Source organism: Haliaeetus albicilla, chromosome 27, assembly GCF_947461875.1.
Source record: "Haliaeetus albicilla chromosome 27, bHalAlb1.1, whole genome shotgun sequence".
NCBI lineage: Eukaryota > Metazoa > Chordata > Aves > Accipitriformes > Accipitridae > Haliaeetus > Haliaeetus albicilla.
In genome coordinates, this window is record NC_091509.1 from 18,770,247 (window position 1) to 18,793,593 (window position 23,347).

Here is a 23,347-nt window from a genome sequence, read left to right on the forward strand (position 1 = left end):
TAAGAGCTTGCAAAGACTGCAGATGAAGAGATACTATTAATAGTTTCATTTTCCAGAGATAAGGTGGCTTGCAGTATTTTTTTTCCTTTCTTTTAGGTAACGATGACATATGCTAGTGTAGAAATAAAGGAAAATAGGGTCATTCTAATTCCTCCACACAAGGGTAAACCACAGCACAGTAATAGCAAGATTGCCTATGACAAAAAGGTGTAAAATCCAGATGAATTCGGGGAATATTTCATGTGCCAGCTTGAAGAGAGCGGTGGCACGGGATGTCCTCAGGACTCACATTAGCTTCTGTAGGTAATGGAGCTCCCATTACTTTCAGAAGAGTTGTAATTAATTTGAAACCATTTAAACTAACCAAAACCAGTGGTGCTTGGGAGCTGTGAGATGGGGGAGCACATCTGAGAGGGACCTTCAGAGCTGCGAGTCATCTTTGTTTCATGCAATAGTACAGTCACCGGAGCTTTCCTGGGTTCTTTAGCAGGGGAGCCAAGCTTTCCATGTTGCAATGATATTTAGCAAGAGCTGAGGCATCTAAAAGCAAAAAGCCATGACAGCAACATGCCGGCCATGCTGGGCTTTGCACGTATTGCAAGTGCATCTCACAACCAACAGTCTCCAGAAATCAGCAGAAGAAATCAGGAATTGTCTACAAAGGTCACCAGTTCTCTTGGATTTTAAGGTTTTCCTGATGCCATTGCTCTCACTTCAGTGTCCTTTTTTGTGGACCTGACCGCTTTCACACCGGGAAAGAGAAATATCGCAGAGCTCTCAGATCACAAGTCCACTCACCCTTCCTCACTTGTCCCACTGTGAGATGACCCTGGGTGCTGGATTTCCCTCTCAGCACAGCATGTAGAGGAAGGCTGAACATGCAGGACAGACAGACAGCACAAGGCAATCACTCTGTGGCTGCGTTAGAGTCCTTCACCAGCCAGACCCACACTGCAGCTTGCTTTTCATGCTGGAAGCATTGAAAAGCTACCTGCAGACTGCTTGATAGAAACATGGCAACCACAATTTAATAAGCACTGATATTTGTTCACACCTAGTTGCATGAGTAAGAATAGGCTGGCCCTCTTCCAAAAGAGTTGGCAAGATTTTCTATACTATGTGTAAAATAGGCTATGTTAGTGCTAAAATGTTTTGAAACATGGGGGAATAGACCATGAGCCGGTCCAATCCATGAAGATAAGCTATGTTATTCCTGGTGCTTTTACAGCAGGCGAGGCCATGTAGGTGCCAGGCTTGAAGCACTGGGTGTTGGCAGCAGGGCAGTCTCAGCCTGTGCTACCCCAGTTGCAAGGTTCTTGTTTCTCCAAATGTTTCACCTTGTGACCCAAGGTTATCCATTGCTTTCTCCATCACTCAACAGGACCTTCATATTCTTTTCAGAGATTTGATGTTCTGCAGTCCAGTAGCCTTTGTATTTCACTTATACTAAGAAAAGATTTCTTGATGTATCCAGCGTTTTATATCTTACAGTGAAAAATCATATGGGACCTCTGACACCCCCTTAAAAAAATAGTCTCCTTCTGCTGCATGTGTGGCTCTGAACAGATTGGTTGTTCCACCAGTGTCTGATTCTGGAGCTGTCGCAGCATCTACAGTTCAGGAAAACTGCTTTGCAAATCAGTGTAACTACTTAAATTTCCCCTCACAGCATGGCTTAATTCTTTTTGGAGCTTATCTCTGGAAAGATGCTTTACATACTACTTATCTAAGTTGTCAGTGATCAGTCTATGCAACACTATAGGAGCATATATAGGAAGAAGATGGCTTTAGAGAAAGGAAGCTGTTCTTGTGCAGTTTCTATTCAATTTAGCGACTTGAACTTCTTCCCACTTGTATCCTTGGATCTCACCATTTCTTCTGACTCCACACTTGACCTTTTTCTTCACGGGTACAAGACAGGCATTGGCCTTCTTGGCTTACATGAATGCAATGTCTAGGAGAGAAATCTTTACTGTAAAAACCTCTATGACAAAACAAAGAACTTCAGATAAACCAAGGAGATATATCTTAATGCCTGCAAAGATGTGACCTACTCCTCTGTCTCAGAGTACAACAGAAAAAGAGAAACGAAGATGAGGACTGTGATCTCACCTTCCCCTGACATGCAGACACGCCAGGCAGGGACTCCCGAGGCGTGAGAAAATCTCAGCCTGGCCTGGAGCCATCACAGACAGGTCTTCAGCAGGCACTAAAACCACTGGGGGTGAGCTTCTGCATGGGATGTCAGCTGCACCCTGCCTGAGAGAAGGACTTAAGGACATTATAGGTGCCCAGCAGCAGTGAGGATGCAGAAACAGGGAGGTGAGGTGACCCGCCTCCTTGCCCCCTGGCTGGAAATTTGTTCCTGTTTGTTCTTTTTTTTTTCAAATGGGGAAATAAGCTGCTGTTACCTTTTTTTCCTTCCATAGCACTACATAATGTATAAATTGGGAAAAACAGCTACACAGCCAGCATCTCATTAAGTAATATAGAGTGTTGTAAGAGCTGGAACACCACCAGCAACATGAAAGTCAGGCAATTACAGATTTATTTGAGGCATGACAGGTCTGAGTATGCTTTCATATTCCAGGCAAGAAAAGCATAAAAGTAGGTAGCCCTGGTCCTTCTGCTTCCCTTCTCATTTTTTACCAATTTCAGGATTTACTGCATTTATCTCAGAAATGTGGAGCTTTGTGAGCATCTGTGAACAAGCTATCAAGGAGATGGCTTCTCCCACTCCAGTGTGCATGGTGCTGGGGAACGTGCCACCGACGGCAGGTCACTATGGCCACAGCACTGATGGAGGAGCAGGTCCGTCTCCTGAGTTCCGCTGACACGGGGCATTTTTCCTTTGTGTAATTCAGGGAAAAAAATCACCAACATATGCAATCACTGCCCCATACAAGGGATTTGAATCAGCTGTATGTATGGCTGTTTGCCTGCCAGGCAAGGCACTGTTTTAAATTCCCATCACCAGGTCCCCAAAAAGGATTCCCTAGAGATCTTAATTTCTATCAATGGATAATGATATTGATATTAACTCTAAAAATTAATGCATTTGCTATATCATAAAGAAAATAATTCACAAGACACAGACCTGTCGAGTCTCTGTGTGCATAAATTGTAATTGCCATCCCTCATCTTTGAGACATGGAGCTGACCCCCTGCAGTGTCACCCAACCCCACCGCTGGACCTTTTTCCTCAGTGACACAGCCATGCACTCCCTAATTCAAAAGCAAGACTAAATTATTTATCGAGCTCCATGTGCAGGGATCTGCTGTGATCGATCACAGCAATGGGTACAACCGTACCACAAAGTGCTGTGCCTCAAAAGCTGCTTGTCCCAATCCTGCTGTGCCTGACCCTGTGTCACCCCAAAATCACCTGCCCACTGCCCAGTGTGGGGCTGCCTGTTTGGAAGGGAGCGTGTACCAGTCTGGCAGCAAATCTGGACTCAGAGTTGAATGAAGCAAGACAGAAGATTGCCTGGCAGCTCCAGCGAGTGGCACACGGCCATGGACGAGGATGCCATCATGTGGCCGAAACTTTTTATTCACTTCCCACTTGCTTTGCATTTTTTTATATCAAAAGCTTTCTGTCCTCTGCTCCCTTTCTACACTGCGTAGTCCACAGCTCTCCCTGACAGCTCCTTCTGGCAGGTGTGTGTTACACGAGAGTTTTGTCCAAGTAAATCCTGGGCATCCGTCTCAAAACTGTTTGAATTGGATGAAGAATATCAGGAAAAATCACCATGCAACTCCAATGTGGGTCTCAGGGCTTTACACCCAGGGAGGCACTGAACAGATCAAACCTGGGTGCCGTGAGGGCAGGATCATGCAGATACACAGCTTGTTGCAAACCTCATCATTTTAATTACTCATGGTCCATTTTACATAATGCAGGCAGATAAGCATCACCATTTATTTGCACTGAAAAAACAGTCTCCCAAGCATTATCCCTGGAGACATATGATATTTTGTATCTAAAGAACATATTTTACCTATATGCCTTAAAATAGGTAACATGAAAAGGATGAATCCTTAAATGCAGCCAGCAACAAATACTTGTGTGAAGGCTCATCAATTTTATCCATACTGTTTATCAAAAACAGTTCCCTGTGTCCTTGCCAAGATCAAAGGCACTGTGAGCCTCCATGCCTGCAAGTCCTGAGATGAAGCAACACCAGCTGTTTCCCCCACTTTTTAAGGCCAGTTTTGGGGGGAAGCCACACGCCTGGTTTTAATTTGGGCCCCAGTGAAGAGGAGCCCAAAGTTGGGGACCCATTTCTGAGTACTGCTCCAGACCCAAGTTTTCAGGCACTTTCCACTAAGGTCTTCAAGTCTTGTCACCAATTCCTCCATTCGTCCAGGGAAGAGGATGTAGGAGTTTCTCTTTCCTTATCCTCCTTTTACGGAGGAAAGCTGGACAGCTGCTCCAGGTTGTCTTCAGAAACCTTTACTGAGGGCATCTACTAAAACTGCCGTTGCTGGGCTTTTTTCCCCAGAGCTCTTCTCCTCCAGAGGAAGATGGGGAAGAACCATACATTTCCCAGAGGACAGTGTTGTCTCAGACTGTTCCCCCATGCCACATGTCTCTTTGCATGTGAGGCTGTTACCCCTCAGCCTCTCCTGCCAGTGCCACCAGAATCCTCGTGTCCCAGCAGAGCTGGTTCTTCCTGGGTTTTGGCATCAGAAGCTCCATGCTTAGAAAATAAAGCATGGAGATATTTAACAGCATAAACAGAAATAATCATGATGTAAAAGACCTTGGAATAATTGAAAGACTGAGGTAGACCAAAGAGAGACCTGGGTCTGCCCCAGCTGTCTCAGTGGGATTGCAGCAAAGAGCTGGAGGTCTGAAGCTGGCCCATGTATTTTAATGAATAGTTTGGGGTAAACTCTGCATCCTTTGAAGAGACTTCCTTTGGTGATGGTCTCTCAAGGCTGCAAAGTGATGGCTGCAGGGTTTGGCAGTTGGCAAGCTGGACTATCATGTCAGGGAGATCAGAAGGTCTAACAAGATACCTCTAGTAGGTCCCTGGAGGGCTACACAAGGCAAGTTAGGTAAATTAATAGGCAGCCATCTATAGGAAATGCAGAATTGTTTTATTTTTTTCTGAAGAAAAAGAGCAGCTTAGTCTCTGAATTTTAACATCCTCCTGTATCCCAATTCTGTTTATACCTTGGATAACAAACTGAAGCTGTTGAAGCCCTTTGCATTTTTTCATGATAATGTGTTAAATTATGCCAGACTGGAGAATTCTGTGATGTAAAACACAAGTATCCGTTCATACGGGTGGAGTCATGCATTTCTTTGATCGTGAAAGCAAGCTAGGATTTGGTGGGAATCTAGGCCTTCCTACACAAGAAGCACCTGCACACTCACAACACCTCCTCCTTTCCTTGTTCACAAGAAAGATGAGCTTTATATGCAGTGTTGTACAAAAGACGCTCCGTCGGCTGGTGTTGGGTGGGCTGGGTTTGGGTGTATCATCTCATTCGTGTGGGTAAGGGAAGTGAGTTGTTCCCTCGGCTCAATGGGAAAAATGTCATCAGTGAAAAAGCCCAACCATGGGAATTATTAAGGTGCTCTTAGACAACAGAGTGAAAGATTCGATAAGAAAATAGTCTTTGGATTTGATTGAGCTGGTGCAGTTTTCGGAGTCCTCCAGGGACTAAGTCTGTGGTAGAAGAGAAAGCAGATGCTGTAGGTGCAGGACAGGAGTCTTCGGTCAGAGCAGCTGAGCCCTCACCAACACCACACTGCTGATTTGGCTCAGGAAAGTAGGAGACTTTCAGGTCTTCTTGGCAACACTTTTGAAATAAGAAAGAAGGAGGTTTATGAAGTACTGCAGAAAACAGCAAAGACCAGCAAGAATAATTTTGAGTATTTAACCGCTTAAAAAGTTTTTTAATCAGATATTTTTAATGCTGCTCCTTTATGCAACCCTAGGTTTATGAGGGAAAGAGTAAAACTGTGAGCTGATAGTCAAGACACTTTGAAAGGGCTTAATTTCAGGTCTTTGTGGATGGATCAAGGGAGGAAAGGATACTGTGCAGGGACTTTAGGGAGAATGGTATTTCAAAACTTATAAAATGTTGGAGAATATTCTCCTTTCAAATTTTCTTTTCTGATTCATACTAATCAAAACAATCACAACAATCAGAACAGATTGCAGTGAAATTCCAGATCTGGAATGAAACCAAAATCCATCGGCACATCTATTGTCTGCTCCAGATCCCACAGACCCAAATTTGAAAAGTGTTTGACTATTCAGATGTAAGTACCCATGTGAGTTATCTGACTTTCAGAGGATCTATACAATTGTGACTCCATTTGATTCAAAAATTAATTCTCTAATTTTAATAAAGCTAGAGGGTCTTTATGCGCTGACCTGGAAGTTAAGGATTGGTCTCAGTTTGGTCTCTTTTCATTGCTTTGAGGGAAAGTTCATAGCCAAGAAACATGGCTGAACTCACTGGGAATCCTCGCACTGTATTGACCGTGATGCCCCTAAAAAAGACCTGTTGGGGATGGAGAAAGGTTAGAGCACAGGAATATACTGGCTATTTTAAGAAGAAGAAGAAAACATTGAATGAAGTCATGGTGGGATTCTGAAGAACCAAATCTTGGTTTGCTCAGGAGATAAGCTCTCACTGCTGATCTTTGCTGAAGTCTGCGCTGGAGAACGGAAACTCAATGGCAAAAGTCACTGGTTTGGTGTTATTGTGCTCCATGCTCCCTATGGACCCCCATCAGTATCCGCTGGCAAGAGCTACAAGAGGGAAAGGGTAAAAAAATGGCCTCCTGCCAGTGGTGTAGAGCAGAAAGCAAGAAACCTAAACCATCTTCTAGTGTTGTCCTGCCTAGCTACAGTCCCTCCTTCCCTTTGCATACCTAAGCATGCGGGGATCGTGCAAACCCCAGGGTAGAACTAGAAGGCTGTTGCTTTCACGCAGCAAATGCTCTGACTCCCAGGCCTGGGTGTATGGGTGCAGAAGACTTTTGGAAAGCGGAGAGAGAGCGGTGTGGCTGCAAGCCAGCCCAGCCAATATGGGCACTGTGCCACGTGGACTATTTTGCAGGTTTCACCTTTGAGCACAGAAAGAATTTGTCAATCAACAGAAAACTAGACTTACTCTGTACCTTGCTGAGAAATAGCTCTCACCACCGGCTTTGGGAAAAATATTCAATAGAAGCTGATATTTTCACATGTGGGTTCCTAAGGTCAAGCTTTGGTGCCCATACATATCCCAGCATTTTCTTTCATTAAGCTAATAAATATCCACAGCCAGGCTTCCTCATTCTGCTCAATATATATTTTTTTAAAAGATGCTGGGACTTACAAGAGTGAAAGAACCTCTGCCTCTTAAGTGCTTGAACAGTAAAGTGCTTTCTGGAAAGTGGAGAGGGGTCTTTCTTTGTCACTCCTTGCTCCTCGTGTTGGCTTGTCTCCCTTTGAAACCCCCCTTGCTACAAACACTGTTGCCTGGTATGTGCAAGTCTGTGCACAAACCACTCGCGCTGGGGTGAGCCTATTTACAAAATGATGGTTGCAGGGAGTATCTCTGCTGGCCTGTTTCTCACAAAATCGCTCCATTAACCACCCAGGCTAATCACTGTGGTCTCTAATCTAAACACCAGAAGTTCAGAATAGACATGAAAACTAACATCAGCAAAGCAAGCCCCCTTGTAAGCTTTACAAAGGCAAAGCTCCCACGGCTACTGTAAGAAAGCATGGAAGATCTTGTCTCCAAGACCAGAAGCCCATAGATTTAAGTGTCTAACCAGGATTTCCCCTGAAATACTGAGCTCTGCTAAACAGCACCGTATCTTGTGTCCAATAAATCCAGTGCATGGTGCTGACTTGTATGAGATAGAATCAAAATATGTTCACATAGTTTAGGATGGAGTTTGCAACATAAAATTGCAATATTGGGATATTTAGGATATTACTCAATTTATTGAGGTGTTTTATTTTGTTAGGAAAGATAGAATTTTCTGGGAGGAAATTCAAACTTTTGCAGCATCCATAAAGTTACACTAGAGTGCCAGGTTAAATAATAATGAAAATTTATGAAGAAAAGCACAGAGGCAAAAATTTTTCTCATCAGAATGAACACACCCGACTATGGAGAAAGAAGAGGGCTATATTTACATTTTTTTTGTGTACATCAGGCAGTTATTTTCAGCACTGCAAATTTTGTTCCTTTGTCCCAGAATGAAAACATCCAGACCTTGGTTTGCTATTTACCAGTTGTGTGTCTCCCAACATATAAAAAGATTTTCCTTATGAGAGAAGGATCTAGTCTTATCAACTATTACTCAACCCTATTGCTGGCTTTGGTCCGTGTGCCAGGCATGATAGCAGAAAAACTGCAAGCAGCTCAACCTCAAACAAAAAAACCTAAGTGCCTGAATTAGTTGTGAATATTCAGGCAGGACAAGGAGGGTGGGGAGTGAGGATGAGGATGGAGAGAGAAGGGAAAACACACGGAAATTCCCTTTTCAGCTACCCTATGTTTTAGTGTGAAACTGCATGCCAAACTGAACGTGCAGGGCAGGGAGCCTGCGTAGAGCCTGGGGCACCCTGACCCTCCTCTGACCATCCAAGTGTGGTCTTTAGCATCTCTCCAGGTGCCTGTGCTTCCTAGGACTGTGACTTTCTTCACTCAATGGCAAAAAACGAACCAGACTGCAGGGTCCTGTGACGGCTGGCATAACATAGTGGCATGTTGGCAAATACTTAAATCACACAGAGTTGTGATTTTGCAGGTTATTTTTCTTTTTGCGACTTGTTATTTTCCCTCAGAATGTGAAAATTAACACTTTGGAGCTAAGAGCCCACATGATGTTTTGATGACAACTTAAATACAGATTTATTTCAATATCAGAAGATGTTGCTTTTCATAACCATGTATTGGCAGTGCAATAAAGCTGCAAACCCTGGTTCTCTGCCATTCACATTTAACTGAGGCAAAGTTTGCAGGTAGAACAAACATCTTTTATTACACTAATAGACAAAGTCAGAAAAAGGAGATAAGGGCTTTTTGGCACGCAGCCCTTCTTCATGTTTGAAACCAAAGCAATTCTGATTTAAGAACATTGTCAATCAACTCTATCTTAGTGCAAAATGAGGATGGGCAGTGCAAAACGCAGCATCAGTTCCATCAAAGCATTGCCCAAGGCAACCAAGCGCACCCGGCGTGCCAGCACAGTCCCACTGGAATCAGTTCCCACTGACTTTGGTGTCAATGGGAAATATTTGAGCTCTGCATTTTGTAGAGGTAATCACAGAGGCAAGATTTTCTACCTCTGATTTATAATAAGTCAAATCATGTTCACAATTAAATGCACTGACATGAAGTGTTATTTTCAGTTAATTACACCAGCAGACTGTGACCCCCAGTCATTCATTTTTTCATTGCTGTAAAGCACATTATTACTCTCACTATTATGATTTAGAAAGAATCTGCCCTGTAATTACCTACTGTCATTATTATAATTTAGCAGTAATTGGCTTTAGCTGTCTCTCAATCCTGCAGATAGGTTTGTAACAGCCATTATATTTCCCAATTGAAAATTAAATGTCTAATACCCAGATTTTACTTTAAATATCACTTACTTTTAAGCCCTCATTCTGGTAGCTCTGCAAGATACAGTCAAGGGTCCCTTTGTACTTGTTTAAATAAACTCCATCTGCCTGAAGTCGAGTTTTCACAACATCCATTGGAGTAGCAATCCCCCAGGAAATGGCTCCTAGAAAAATGCAGAAGTATTTGAACAATTTCTTCGCTATATTTCCTTGGCCGCAGGTCAGTGAACTCAGAAATTCACCTCTCATCTACTGCATCATACTCATGGGATTTTCATTTCAGGGCATTCGCCCTACTCAGGTACAGCAATGGTATTTCTGGGAGCAAAGTTCCCTGTTTCTGAAGAAGCATTGAGATTTTGGGGGTTACACTGGTAGTCAAATGCAGGCAGCCCAGGAGGTCCTTCCCCAGGTGCAAATACATCTTCTGCCATGCTTCTGGTGGGGCATGAACATGCTGTGAGGAGAACCCGAGCTGCAGGCAGCTGCCACTTGGGGTGATTTCAGGAAAACTGGAGTTCTCGGATAATACTGTTGAAAAGCAAAGTTTGAGCTGAGAATGCAAATAAGAGGCAGGTTCTTCTTATGCAAACAGGATGAGGCTCCACACAGCTGAGATACATCATCATTCCAATAATGAAGCCAGCTATTTACATTGATTACCCTGCTGGCGAGTGGGATGTTTTGCTTCTCTGAAAAGGTCAGCATGTCCCAGTTGGACAGACAAGAGTTTGTTTGGAACTATGTGAGTGTGGGGGCATACTAGAGAAGCTGTCCAGATGGGCCAGGGCTCTGTCCATTTGCAGGAGAAATGGAGACAGCATTTTGTAATCATTACCTGAGCTAAGGATTGATCTGCATTTAGGGGTCTGCAATTTAGAAATGGCCAAGAAATGGGGAGCGGGTGTAGGGATGACCTTACACAGGTAAGCATGGTGGAGGATGCACATGCCAGTCTTACTGGCAGGTGTACACGGGGGAAAAAAAAAGAAGATGATCAGTAACAGTCAACTCTGCTTCTGCTGCGCATGGGTAGGGTGCACACCCTCCTGGTGGGCAGCCAACAGGTTGAAGTCCTCTTCTGGAGGCATCTTGGCTGCCGCGTATTGCTGGCAATGTGATACGCAGGCTGCTGTGAGACATCCAGGGAGATGAAGGCACTGGGTGTTTTCCTTCTTGCTGACATTGAGCCCGATGAAGGTCTGATAACGTGACTTCCATAAAGTTTGGCAAGTCATAAAGTGCAGTCGTGGTGCTAGGGAACTTGGTCATGGGGGAGAAAGGTCGTTCAGCCCCATGTCCTTTCCTGGTGACCAGGAGGAGGTGGTGGCCCCTGAGCCACCCCGTAATCTGCCCTGGGAACCTTCCCATCCTTGTTTTCCAGTGTTGTCGGAAAAAAAGGTGCTTACCTGCTACACCCCCTGCCAGCCAGATGGAGGAGGGATTAGGCGAAATGCATCCATCAGGCGTAATCCAACCACAGAAAAATGTGTAAGGGATGAAATAGAAGCAGTACCCAGGAACATCCCTCAGAAGCATTGCGCCCGCGCCTCGGTATATTCCTGCTATCCCCTCTTTCTGTAGGACTGTCCTAAAGCAGTGAATTGGGCCTCGGTACACAGGAAATCCAGGAACTGTGGACTTTAGTTTAATGTTTGCTGCAAAAAAAAAAGATACAACCGTTATAATAGACATATTGCTGCAGAACTCCTCTCAAAATCCCACCGCCATTGAACAGAAATCACTGCCATCCATTTTCTTTTGCTGGGATCAATATGTAGCGTGGGAAAAAAAGTTTTAAGAAAGAGGACTTAGGTCCATTTTTGAAAGATATTTAGATACTTCAGGACAGATTTTTCTTAAATGCATTGCATGCCTCCCAATAAGTATGTGCCCAGTGAGATTTCCAAATTAGTTTAAGGCTATGTGCCCAATTTTCATGGATTTTAACTGCCTCTGGTGCCAAGCTGCATCTCTGAAAGCCTCGAAATCTTCAGAGACCGGCCCTTGCCATGTAGACCAAGTTGCTTTTGGAAAGGGCATTAGGTTGCTAAACTGCATGGAGGCTTTTAAAAATGGACATACTATTATTTTATCAAAGCAATACAAAAATGTCAGTATTTCAGAGTTAAACACCACAACTGTAATCATGAGAAAGGTGTTTCTGAAACTGCTGAAATCCAAGCTGTTCAGATCTGAAGCTGTGCCGTCTCATCCTTCAGCTATGCGTATCCTCCTGTGGGGTTTGCTCCATGCTGGCAGCCTGCAATGAAATTCAGCTGCCATCTCGAGCAGAAGCAGCTCCTTTCTGCAGGTTCTGGAGAGGTTACAGCTGCCCACTGCCATCCTGCCTGTGTCCCCTCCTGACCCGTCTTACCTGCGCCTGGGTACCTGTAACCCTGCTGCAAATAAACCAGCGGTTTTCAAAAATGGGCATGTGTAATTTCAGCTTTTGAACAGAGGAGGGTAGAATAACAGAGAGGGGTTTATGGGCAAATATATGTGGGACTGAGAGTGTGCAACGGGAGATGGGGAGCTGGCGTTACCACTGGCAGCCGTGGTGTCGCTGGTGGGATCTCCAGGGGATCCGACAGCCCGGGGACTCACTAGCCCGCGGACTCGCTGTTCCTGCCCCACGGCCGTGTGGGGAAGGTGGCTCCCACAGCTCCTGGTCCTGAACAGACCTGTCCCTGTGTTCATTACAGAACGCAATCAGCTGGAAAGGACGGTGGAGATCTGTTCAATGTCATTGATAAACACCCTCCCCTTAAGCTGAGCAGGATGGGGTCCATCCTGAGGCAGAAGGAAGCATTTTCAGCTCAATTGCAGTGGCCCAAGGCAGCAGAGAGCTGGGCCTCGAAGCAAAGTTGTCCTAAAGCTCTCAGTAAACACCAAGAACTGGGAGAGAAATGAGGGAGAAACTCTTGCTTCCTACCTTCAATATACGGCTGTGTTTGCATCTGTAGCCTTATCTTTACCAGGTCGACAGGAGTGCCGATGGCCACGGAGACGAACCCTGCCACCGTGCTGGCTAGAGCCATGTCTGCGAGCTCCGGCGTGCAAGATGGGTCTCCGTGGCGGAGCTGGCTGAGGAGCCGTTGCGTGTTGCTGAAGACACCGAACACCACGGAGCTGTAGACGGCGATGCTGGCCAGCGGGAAGGACATGCCTTTGAAGAAGCCAGCCACCTACCCGGGGAAGGGAGCAGGAGTTAAGAGAGCGAACGGGACTGAGCAGCGTAAACCCCAACTTGTCTGTCAGGCCAGAAATGCGAATCCAAGTACCAGATGTCTCCTGGAACCAACCGTTTGCACATGCTGAGCAAATTAAAATTAATTCATACTGCTAAAGACTTGCAAAGATTGTGCAGGATATGCTGAAAGCACAGGAACCCACATAAAAGTCCCTCTTATGGCCAGCTTCTGTCCTGGAATCACCAAAGTCAGCAAAATACCTCCAGTAGAGCTTTGCCAGCAGGTACGGGCAAAAGAGGCACTGCGGATGTAACACCCTGACCCATGTGGCAGTGTTATTTATCACTCCGTGCCAGGGATATGTCTTTTCCCTATAGGAGTAGCCAAGAGAGTTACCTTAGAGTTAAGCAAGAGAAGGCTGTAGGGATTTGCAGGCCCAATTGCACCGACTTTATTGGTCTTCATATAACTGCTGGTGTCAACAGTGATTCTGTATAATTGCTTTATGAATTTATCTATTTATCTATTTGCATTTTCTACCAGCACATTTTAAGTAAGGTAAAGTACTTACAGACTCATTTCTGTACACAGTGAGAACGCAGTTGAGTGTATTTCCATACCCTTGTCCAGCTTGCAAACGAGTCTGCAAAATACATTCATGAAATGCAGTTAAAATCCCATGCTTCCAGCCCAGTGAAAGCTCATGCTATGTAAACAATGTGTATTTTGCTTTGAGAGCGAATCTTTCCTTAGTTCTAAAGAAAACAGAGCAATAAAATAAGATATATATGCACCCACCCCCCCTTGATCTTTGCCAGAAGCAGGGCTAAACGGGACCTCAGAGGTCTGAAGCTTTCTGCAACATCTGGAATCGATGACTGTCAGATTGTTCTCGAGACCAGACCAGCTACCCTGGCCCGGCACAGCAGACTGCTGGTGTGTGGTGCTATCATTAGCAAGTTCATGATTTATGTGGAAATTGGAGAGTCATGTGGTCTCCTCCGTTTGGGGACTCACAGTGGAGGTTGGGATGCGTTGCTGAAGGATGGAAAGGAGAGATCCCCTGGGAGGCTTCCAGGGCCCTTCTGATCCAAGGTGGATTCTAAGACATAGAAATACTAAACGGAGCCAAAATCATTCAGCTCCATCTCAGAAATTCTCCATGCTTTGCTCAAAAATCCATTTTTACATCATTTCCAACAAAGACGTTTTGTTTCTGGAAAGCAATAGTTATATGCCTTCCAAAAAATGCCTACAACAGCTGTAAGAAATGGCATTTAAGTCACGACAAAGCCTGTATGAGTCAACATACTTTCCCCTTCTCACATATATTTATATACCCCCACATATATTTAGATCATCTTTCGTTCAAGCTGCTCACAAGTTTGCAGTAAAAACATCCTAACAAGGGATGCATTTTTTGTTTGGGCTTAGAGGTGTGTGAGGAAACGGAAACCCCATTCAGTTCGCAGGACCTGGGGCTGATCTTGGCTGAGGCCAGAGCTCATTTTTTGTAGGAAGACACTCACACGTGGTCTGTCGGGGATGTTTTTAGGGAATGGGGACAGCATTTCTGGTCATACCCATCAGCAATGCTGCTAGCAGGAATGACGAAATGAAGCTTGGAGGGGACAGTGCCAACCTGCGCTGGAGGGACAGTGCCCAGTCCCCTCCGGTGGCTCAGCCCCGACTTACACCAGGGTGAAGCAGGAATTTTATTTGGGAATTTTAAGCCCAAAGGAGTGTGTGACCTCCAGAGTTTGTGCCTGGGGAGAGCTTTTGTACAGCAAATAGCAGGTTGAATGACCCAATCATTTGGCCCAGCGCCCTGCAAGAGGCTGGCCAGTGGGATGCCGTGGTGGGACCCTGACGGGAAGGACTGAAACCCGGGCTCAACCCCTCACCCCCAGGGCTGCTCCGTGCAGCCGTCTGCATGCACCGAGCACCGCCGCTCCGCTCCTGGCCGGAGGCCACGGAGAAGGCGGCAGCAAAAGCAGAATATGTACTGAGCCCTTAGAAACAAGCTGGTACGTGAAGATGCTGGCTACAGCTTATGCAGCTGTGCAACGCAGGCAGGCCCGGGCCGTGGGTGCAGACTGGTGCATGCCATGACTCACGCTGGGGGTAACGGGGCCAGGGGGGGACTGGTGGGGAGGGTGGCTGCAGCCCGAGCAGCCCAGGACAGGGCGACCACGGTGCGCAGTCCCGCATTCCTTCCTGGCTTCATTTGCACGCTTAGCCCAGATGTTTCCGTTTGGCCTCCATAGGCTTTTTTTTTCTTTTACACAGTAACCAGGTATTTAGAGGTTCAAGTTAATACATTTTTTGAATAACTGAGGGCAACCGAGTGTCCTCACAAACTGCTTCTCACACATGTGCCCCTTAGATAAGCTGTTAACAGCCAGCACTGAAACCCCTGCTGGCATCTCTGTCAAAGTCAACTGACACCAGTATGGATATTCCTCAGGAAAATTCTCGTTTTTGTTACATTTTGATTAGATAGGGCTCTTGGGTGACACCCAGAAACTGAAGAAAGTTCTGGGGAAATGAATGCAATGTGGAAGATGAAAAGTGAGTAAATGTAAAACCATTTAGAGTTCTGCAAGGCCGTGGAAAAAATCAGCTGCTTGGGTTTGATGGAAGCTGCGACGCTGGGAAGGGGCCAGCTGAAGGAGACCTGCTTGGTGGGAACCGTGGTGTGGATACCACATACCCCACCCAACCTTTCGTTCAGTCCTGTCCCCTCCTCCAGGTGGGGAAGGACCTCCCATCCCCGGAGGCTGTGAATGCCGCTGAGCTGCCCCTTTGCTGGCTTAGTGCCATGTAAAAACTCTCCTTTCCACTTCCCTTCCCCTAAATTTGGAAAGATAACAAGTCTGCCTACTTGGTATTCCCAGGCGACGTCCAAAGCCAAGGACAACAGAGGGGTCAGCCTGACAGTTGTCTTTATAGGCACTGAAGGATGGGCTCGCTCTTTCTTGGCATCCAGAAACTCGATGTTTCCCAGCAGGATCCTCTCTCAGTTGTTGCCAAACTCCCCCAAACCTGGCAGCGATGCCCTGATGGCCAGCCTGAGATGAGGATTGCCTTGGCAACGCTGGGCAGAGCCTGCCTGCGCTGCCCGTGCCCTGGCCCTACCCATCGCTGGGATGGTGTGGGCAGCCGTGCGGCTCCTCCAGCACGGGGTCTGCACCCATCCTCCTGCAGTGATGCTCCTGGGGCTGATATCACCTTAGCAGCTCAGAAAGGATAGGGCTGGCAGGCCATCTCCTGATCCCAGGACAGGCGGCTGTCGTGCAAGGGGATGGCTGCGGTGGCTGGGGAAGGGATGTGGCGTGGGCTGTGCTGGACCCTGCCTCCTCCCCATTGCCCTCCAAGGGTCTCTAAGGTGCAAACAGGACCACTGGCTCTTGGGTTTGCCACATCCAACAGCCCTGCCTGGTGCCAGGAACAAGGCTTGAACCAGATCAGAGCATGTGGGCAGAGCAGCTGAAGCAATGAAAGCTGGCCAGAGATGCCTATCGCACTGTACAAGAAGAGAAAGGAACAGGATCATCTTCTATATTTCTGCATCAGGACGGACAGTAAACTTGGTCGGGCCAGGCTGTATTGGTGTGTGCATGGGCTTGTCTGCATCGTGCTGGCAAATATCTTCTGATATCTCTAAATCCTTCCCTCTGAGGAATAACTGTCTTGCAGGAATAGTAAATACTGCATCTCATAGCCCTGGGATAAAATCTCAGCACTCTGCCCTTCCAGCTTTGCCAACACTAGGAAAAAACATAAAAATGCGCCTGCAGCAAAACAAATATAGTTCCCCTGTTGCCCTTTGAATACTTGTCTGTGGCAAAGTTCAATAAAACATTGGCAGAACTGTTTGGTGAACTGTTAGGTAAACCACACACTAAGTAAGGCCAGATTTAATTTTTCAGCATTAATCCTCACTAGAGGAACTCGCATGTATCAGCCAGTTCTTTTAGTTTCTTGTTCAAAATGAGCATTGGAGAAGAAGAAAGTCTATGAAAACATTTCTCCTTAGGCTAAATTCCTCCTTGGGGTGACAGGGAAAGTGAAGGGCTTTTGAAGTGTCATCTAGAGAGAGGCCACCTTCCCATCAGTGGGGTTTTGGGTGGTGATGTGAGAGCACGGTTCAAAAGTGGTTTACCTTGATTGTGTCCAGGGGGTGGCCCACAACCACGCTGGCGGCTCCTGGGGATGAAAGCAAAGTATTACGCAAAACATTGAAGAAGGTTCTGTGATGGGACAGGAAGCAATGGGTTTATAGGGGAGGAGGAGAGATTTCCATAGGAACAGTTGTATTGGGCCAAGCCAGAGCAATCCCCAGCACAGTGCCCCGTCTCTGACGACAGGTAAAAGCTGGGCAGAAACACTTGCACATTTTTCCTTGAATACTCTCCTGGACTCCGTCAACTTTACATCTCAAAGGCATCTGTGCAAGAGGAGGAGGTGTTGTATTTGTACGTCTTGTCTACGAACAACCCATCTCGCACTTTTGTAGGCTCATGCAAATTTTTAGCCTCAAAATGGTGAGATTTAGGTTAGACACGAGGAAATGCATTTTCCTTCCTTAGATAGAGATGCTCTAGAGCTGACTGCTGACAGGGACTGTGAACCCCCATCCTTTGCCGTTTTAAGAGCAGTTTATAGAGATACCTGTCAGAGATGATTCAGGTAAAGAGGATCCTGCTCTGTAATGATCCCTACAGTCCCATCCAGCCTCATTCCCCATGGTTCTCTGGGAGAAACTGGCCCATTCCCCCTTACCATCCTGCCCACCTACTCGTGCCGCTCACTGCCAGAAAGGAGCCCCCGTGGCAGGGCAGAGCACAGCTTGGTTTCCCCCTTCTCCGGGAAGACAGAGCAACCCACGTGCCACGGCCAGGATATGGGTTTGTGTGCTTGTTGCAAACAACACCAGCAGTTTTTAGGGTGTTTGTAGAGATGGTGGGTAATTTGTGCTGCTTCCCCATTTGCAAGTCTCTGTGCAAACCGTTGTCCCCAAGTGCTTTAGGGACTACATGAAATTTCCCGCTTGTAGTGGATTAGGACTGAAAATAGCATCATGTCCTTGGTCAACACATTATGACTTTACTCAAAAACATATTATAAAACGTCCCCTCTCCTCCTGGACCTTAACCCGAGACCACCGGCGGTCCAGTGCTATGCATGAAAACTGTCCGCTGCCACCAACACCGAGTGCTGGTGGTTGTTCACCCCCTTGGACATCCTGTCCCACTCCTGGGGGTGTGTGGCAATAGCACAGGGTCAGAGGGGCAGAGAGAGCAACTGCACGCTACGCAGCCTCTGCAGGCTGCAAAGATCCAAAAATCAGCTGCTCGCATAACCTTTTGGCAGACGTTCTGGGTTTTTTTAGAGTTGGCTAACCTATTAACCTCATCTGGCTGGTCAGGATCCATGAGCCGTCTCATACCCCCTTCCTAAGCCTGGCGTGAGCAGTAGCCCGGGCAGAGCCCTGGTCTGCGGCCGTCAGTGCCACGCTTGACCCTCAGCCCTGCCGCTCCTGCAGCCCACCAGGGGAAGCAGGACAGCTTAGCTGTGCACCTTATCAGCTGTTAAACCCAGTGGGAACTCTCAGTTCTGGAAGACATCCTCCATTACTGGCGCCTCCACACATCCTCACTTTTCCTTTTCTTGCTGCTATCTATTTTCCCGGTGTTTGCAATCAGCATTTTCAGCAGAGCGGATCGATACCCCTCTCTGCCAGCACCGCTGCCCCAGCCATCAGCCTGTTTGCCCTGGTGGGATGGCGGGGGGGGGGGGGGCAAAGCCAGACCGTGCCTCTCCCGGGGGTGTGTGTGCTGGGGGGACCCCGGGTTGGTTGTTGCGAGCCCCCGGCTGCTCCCCCCCCGAGCTCGGCGGGGTTTCCAGCAAGGAAAAGAGAGCCGGTGGGTGTGGGGGACGTGCCCGGGTGGCTTTGGCAGCCGCCCCCCCCCCACGCACACACCCCTCCTTGGGAGGGCAGCAGCATCACAAGTCCCGATACTTAAATTTTAAGCATCCCGCCCGTGGAAATGGGATCAAACCGCAGTTCTGAGTCAAAGCGAAGCAAAGCAAACCGCGCATCAAACTGGTGGTACGAGCACGCCGGGCGGAGGCACAGACCGTAGGTGACACGGGAGGATTTTATTCCCACGCACGCTCCTGTCCCCCCCACCCCCCCACCCAGAGCCCACGGCATCACTTACCGCCCACCCAGCCCGCCGCGAAGTCCTGCAGCTGAAGGCTGCCCATGCTGCGCTGCCGAGCCCGTCCCGACGGCGGGGGCGAGGGGGGGTCCCACCGGGCAAGGGGGGGTCCCCACCGGGCAGGGGGGTTCACCGGCCAAGGGGTCCCCACCGGCCAAGGGGTCCCCACCGGGCAGGGGGTCTCAGTGGGTAGAGGGTCCCCGGCGGGTGGGGAGTCTCAGCGAGCAGGGGGACCCCAGCGGACAGGGCTTCTCGCCGGGCAAAAAAGGGGGTCCCGCCGGGCAAAAGGGGGTCCCCAGCGGGCAGGGGGTCCCCAGCGGACCACGCTCCCAGCGGCAGCCCCGCCGCCCAGTGTCTCCCAGTCGCAGTGACATCACGCAACGGGGCTTAAAGGCGCCGCGCAGGGGCCGGCGGCGGGGAGACACCCTCCCGGGCTGGGGAGGGTCTCGGGTGGGCGTGGGGAGGGGGTTGACGGTGGGGACGGAGCGGGTGTTTCCCGTGGGACTGATGCTGGCGGCTGTCAGGTAATAGGGGGCAGAGCAGGGTCCTCTTTACCGCGGGGGCTGGTCGGATGGAGGAGAGGGGAAGAGCAGCATCGGCCCTTCGGCCAGGCAGGAGGGGCGGGGGGGTCTGTATGAAGGGGAAAAAACAGGGGGCTGGGGGGAAGAAAGTCTTGAATTGAAGATGTAAGTCCTGAGAGAAGGAGTATAACTCTTACAGCCTCGCTCAACTGAAAAACGTCTCCATTTGCTTCATTGAAATCACGCTGCCTCATCTTTTCAGGAGATGCGCCCAATTTCTGTATTACCTTTTCAGGAGGTATCCCCAATTTCCGTATTTTGGCAAGCAATGAACAACTGCTTTCCACCTCCTTCCTTCTCCATAGCATTCATAATCTTCTTGTACCTCTATTACCTGCTTCTCCCTCAGTCCTGTCTTTCCCAGAGTCGAGAGCCCAGCTCTGTTTAGTTCCCCTTTCATGCCAGATGCTCCTGTTCACCCTCCTCAGTCATTTTTTTTGGTTTTTTTTTTAAAGTTTTTGAACTGGGCAGCCAGAACCACAAGTGTTAGGAACGAACCAGGCACTCAGCAGTGTAAGGATATTTTCTGTTTTGATCTCAAACCCTTTTCTGGCAATTCCTAACAAACCTTTCTGATTGGCACTGAAGACTGGGCTCTCTTTCTCAAATGGTAAATACCTGATTTTGAGCCCAGCCTGGCCGTTGTGCCTCCTGTGTGGCACTTTCAATTAGTAAATCTAATGTCTTACACCTGAATAGCACCCAGCCACTCAATAGCAGGACATCCTTCTGGTCCTTAACCAGATCGCTGATATCCTTGTGCTCACCAACTCCATCAGAAAAATCCTCTTGGACTCCAGGGGCATGGCTGGGCTCTGCAAAAGCTGCCTTGGCACTTCGCCACCATACGTATACATATACATTTGTCTCATCTGGCTGTGGTTTACTATAGCCCAAAGCAAATTTTGTTCTATAGAGGTCAGATTTCTGCAGATAGCAGCTCCTTGCATCAGTTTTGGAAGCTTTCTAAAAAGACTGGCATCACATTTGCTACATTGCCGTCTTGGAATACCAGACTGGGTTTTGCTGAAACATATTTTGTCTACATATTCTGGTAACTATGGAAAATGTTGATAGTTCATAAACAAGAAATCTTGAATCCCGAAAATACTGGCTGAAAATATAAACATTTAAAATTTTTGCTTAAATAATTAGTACTTTAGTTTCCATTAATAAATGAATATTTTCCACAAAAAGACCTTAAAACAATGTCCCCTTATGTGCATGCACATATATGCAAGAAACCTTATCACCGAGTTGGCTGAAGGGAGCTTTTGTCTAGAAGTTGCTTACAGAAATTTGATATTAGGTGCGTGGTTATCAGCTCAGATAATCTACACCTGAAACTTTAGATTTTTCAATGTATATAACAATGCACGTTCTCCATGAGGAGGGTTTTCCTCAAGCATCAAGTCTCTAATGGTGCAGAGCAGGTTTCAGGGGGACTGTGGTCCTGGATAAATGTTGGAGACAACATGCGTGCACAAGCACTGTGGAAACTTGTCAGTTATTTGTTTTCTCAAATAAAGTTGCTGTCTTCTTTTTAGAAGAAATGTGATTCATATATACAGTAATACAGAAAGAGGATGTTGTCCTCATTGTTCATGCATATTTTCTTGCAAAGCCAGAAGAAAAGCTGGCTGAATGAGGTAATTGTTCAGACAGCAGCATTAATCATTAATCATATGAATTATCTTTAACTGTAACATTTCCACACCAAATTCAGAACATCTGCTGACTCAGGGAGAATACTGGAAATGGTCTTTGTGCAATGTTGAACCAAGACTTGAATCCAAATGTTACAGAGACTTTATTGTGAACAACTCCTAGCCTAGAAGAGGAAGGTAGAGAAGCTAGGGTGGATGCAGAAGGTGAACTGAGATGCCCTTGCAGCTGTACCTGTGGGCACCCTCACCCCAGCAGCACGCAGGGGTGCAGGATATTTACGGCTCTTGCCATCGGCTGCTGTTAGCAATGCCCACAAACCTGCAAATCAGCCCCAGAGCAGGCAGAGACCTGTGCGCAGTCTCGCAGCGGTTAATATTAGTTTGGCCTCTCGGTGCCCTGCTCCTCTGCAGTTTACGAGGGTGCATTTGCCCCTGAAGTGAAGTGGCTGCAACTCATAAAGAGGTTATCGTAACTGTCAGCTATGGATTGTGAGCAGACGAGCCATTTCCACACAGGCTGCAGCGCCTCTCAGCAGTTATGCACAAGTAAACTTGGGCCACTGCTGGTCTGTCTGCAGGCATTTTGCCAAACTGCTGTTACACTGGAGTGAACTGGGACCCATTAAAGCAAAGCAGAACTCCCCTGCTTTGGGCAGTGGTGCTAGCAGCTGCATCTTTGCACTCAAAAATACTTTCCAGCACGCTGTCAAGTCCTGCCCATGGGCTGAGAAGCTCATGGCTCTTATCTTCAGCCAACAGGGTCGGATCCACTGCTGTTTGCTGAGACCTGTGCATGCACCTCCGTCTCCCAGCTGATGGAGGATCTCCTTTGACTGATAACAGGCAGCAGTGCCGTGTGGAGAACTGGGAAGGGATCCATCCTTTCTGCTGCTCTGAATCCCAGCCTGGGCTTGTAGCCACTCACAACAAGTGCTGGTCAGAGGGAGATGAGTGTGGTTTCAGTTAGGAATGAGGAATCCTCTTCCTCCTGCCAAGAGGGGGAACAGGGAGATTATGTCATCCTGAACACTCTTGGTTCTGCCTCCTCCTCAACCACAAACCCATTGTTTTTCACCATACCCCACTCATTTGACCAGCTTACATATATTCCACAACAGGTTTATAATGCTACTGATAAAAGGGAAGAAATTTCCCACCATCTTACCAGGAGTTGTATATTTTCTCTGGGCGAGTGCTGCAGTGCAGGGACTGGGGCAGACTCAGTAACTTGTGGTAGATTCACGCTTAACTGCTCTGGGAATTAAAAAAACGTCTCAGCAGGGACAGGGTATGTTAGAGATGAAAATGGATTATAAATTTCTTGTCCAGCTGTAAAAGATTTCTGGGCTGGATGCATTTCTGGAAATACAGCTAATCCAGGGATAAATTCCCTTTAAATATTAACCTATTAATAGCATATAATGGCTTAAGCTGCTGGGCAAGATAAGAGTAAAACAACATTAAACCTCGCTGCTGCAGCCAGCATCACTGGTCATCAGGGTCTAATGCTTGGTGTCTCTTTGAGAAGCTGAGTCCCATGAGCAGAGGCCAGTAAATTAAAAAGCAATGTACACAAACATCCTGAAGCAATGTGCAAGCAGTGATAAGAAGACAACTTCACTGGCTACAGGAATCAGACAGATCCAGGCAGCGGGAAGACATGTCAAGGGCCACATAGCAGAAATAGCTATCCCCTCCAGGAGCTACCAAACACGCTCGTTTCTGTGGGCAGCAAAACATGAGTGCTTTCTCTGCAGGAATGTGTGTGGAAGATGGATTAGGGACTACGAAGACACGAGAAACAGGCATGGAGGGCCCCACTATGAATGGCTGCAAAGCTCTTCTCTGCCCTTCCTTGCCTGGGACCTGGGTAGGTTTTACTGGAGGAATAGTGCCCCAGGAAGAACCAGGCAGTGAAGGGTATCCTCTGGTCTTTTCATGACCCATTTACTTATGCTATTATACAGGGAACACCTCTGAAACATGCTTGAAGTAGCTGATGTCCCATGAGAAGGTATGTCTCCAGACAAGACTCAGCTGATGCAATTGCGTAGAGCTGGAGCAGACCTCCTGGGACAGGCT

At 47.4% G+C, this 23,347-nt stretch overlaps 1 protein-coding gene across 3 annotated transcripts; it reads right to left on the reverse strand.

The window, feature by feature from the left end:
* Positions 1 to 3,850: 3,850 nt before the first annotated feature.
* SLC25A48 (solute carrier family 25 member 48) lies at positions 3,851 to 19,226 on the reverse strand. Of its 3 annotated transcripts, XM_069772392.1 has the most exons (8): positions 19,018 to 19,226; positions 16,956 to 16,999; positions 13,362 to 13,433; positions 12,532 to 12,784; positions 11,006 to 11,254; positions 9,627 to 9,760; positions 6,396 to 6,525; positions 5,682 to 5,814 (listed from the first exon to the last, which is right to left on the reverse strand). In XM_069772392.1, exons 1-7 carry the CDS (start codon positions 19,061 to 19,063, stop codon positions 6,403 to 6,405), a joined length of 921 nt encoding a protein of 306 aa, XP_069628493.1. In that variant the 5' UTR covers positions 19,064 to 19,226; the 3' UTR covers positions 5,682 to 5,814; positions 6,396 to 6,402. The 3 variants fall into 3 exon arrangements, with proteins under 3 accessions (XP_069628492.1, XP_069628493.1, XP_069628491.1); XM_069772391.1 differs by lacking the exon at positions 6,396 to 6,525 and having other exon boundaries at positions 3,851 to 5,814; XM_069772390.1 differs by lacking the exons at positions 5,682 to 5,814; positions 6,396 to 6,525; positions 9,627 to 9,760 and having other exon boundaries at positions 10,341 to 11,254.
* Between the last annotated feature and the right edge of the window lie 4,121 nt (positions 19,227 to 23,347).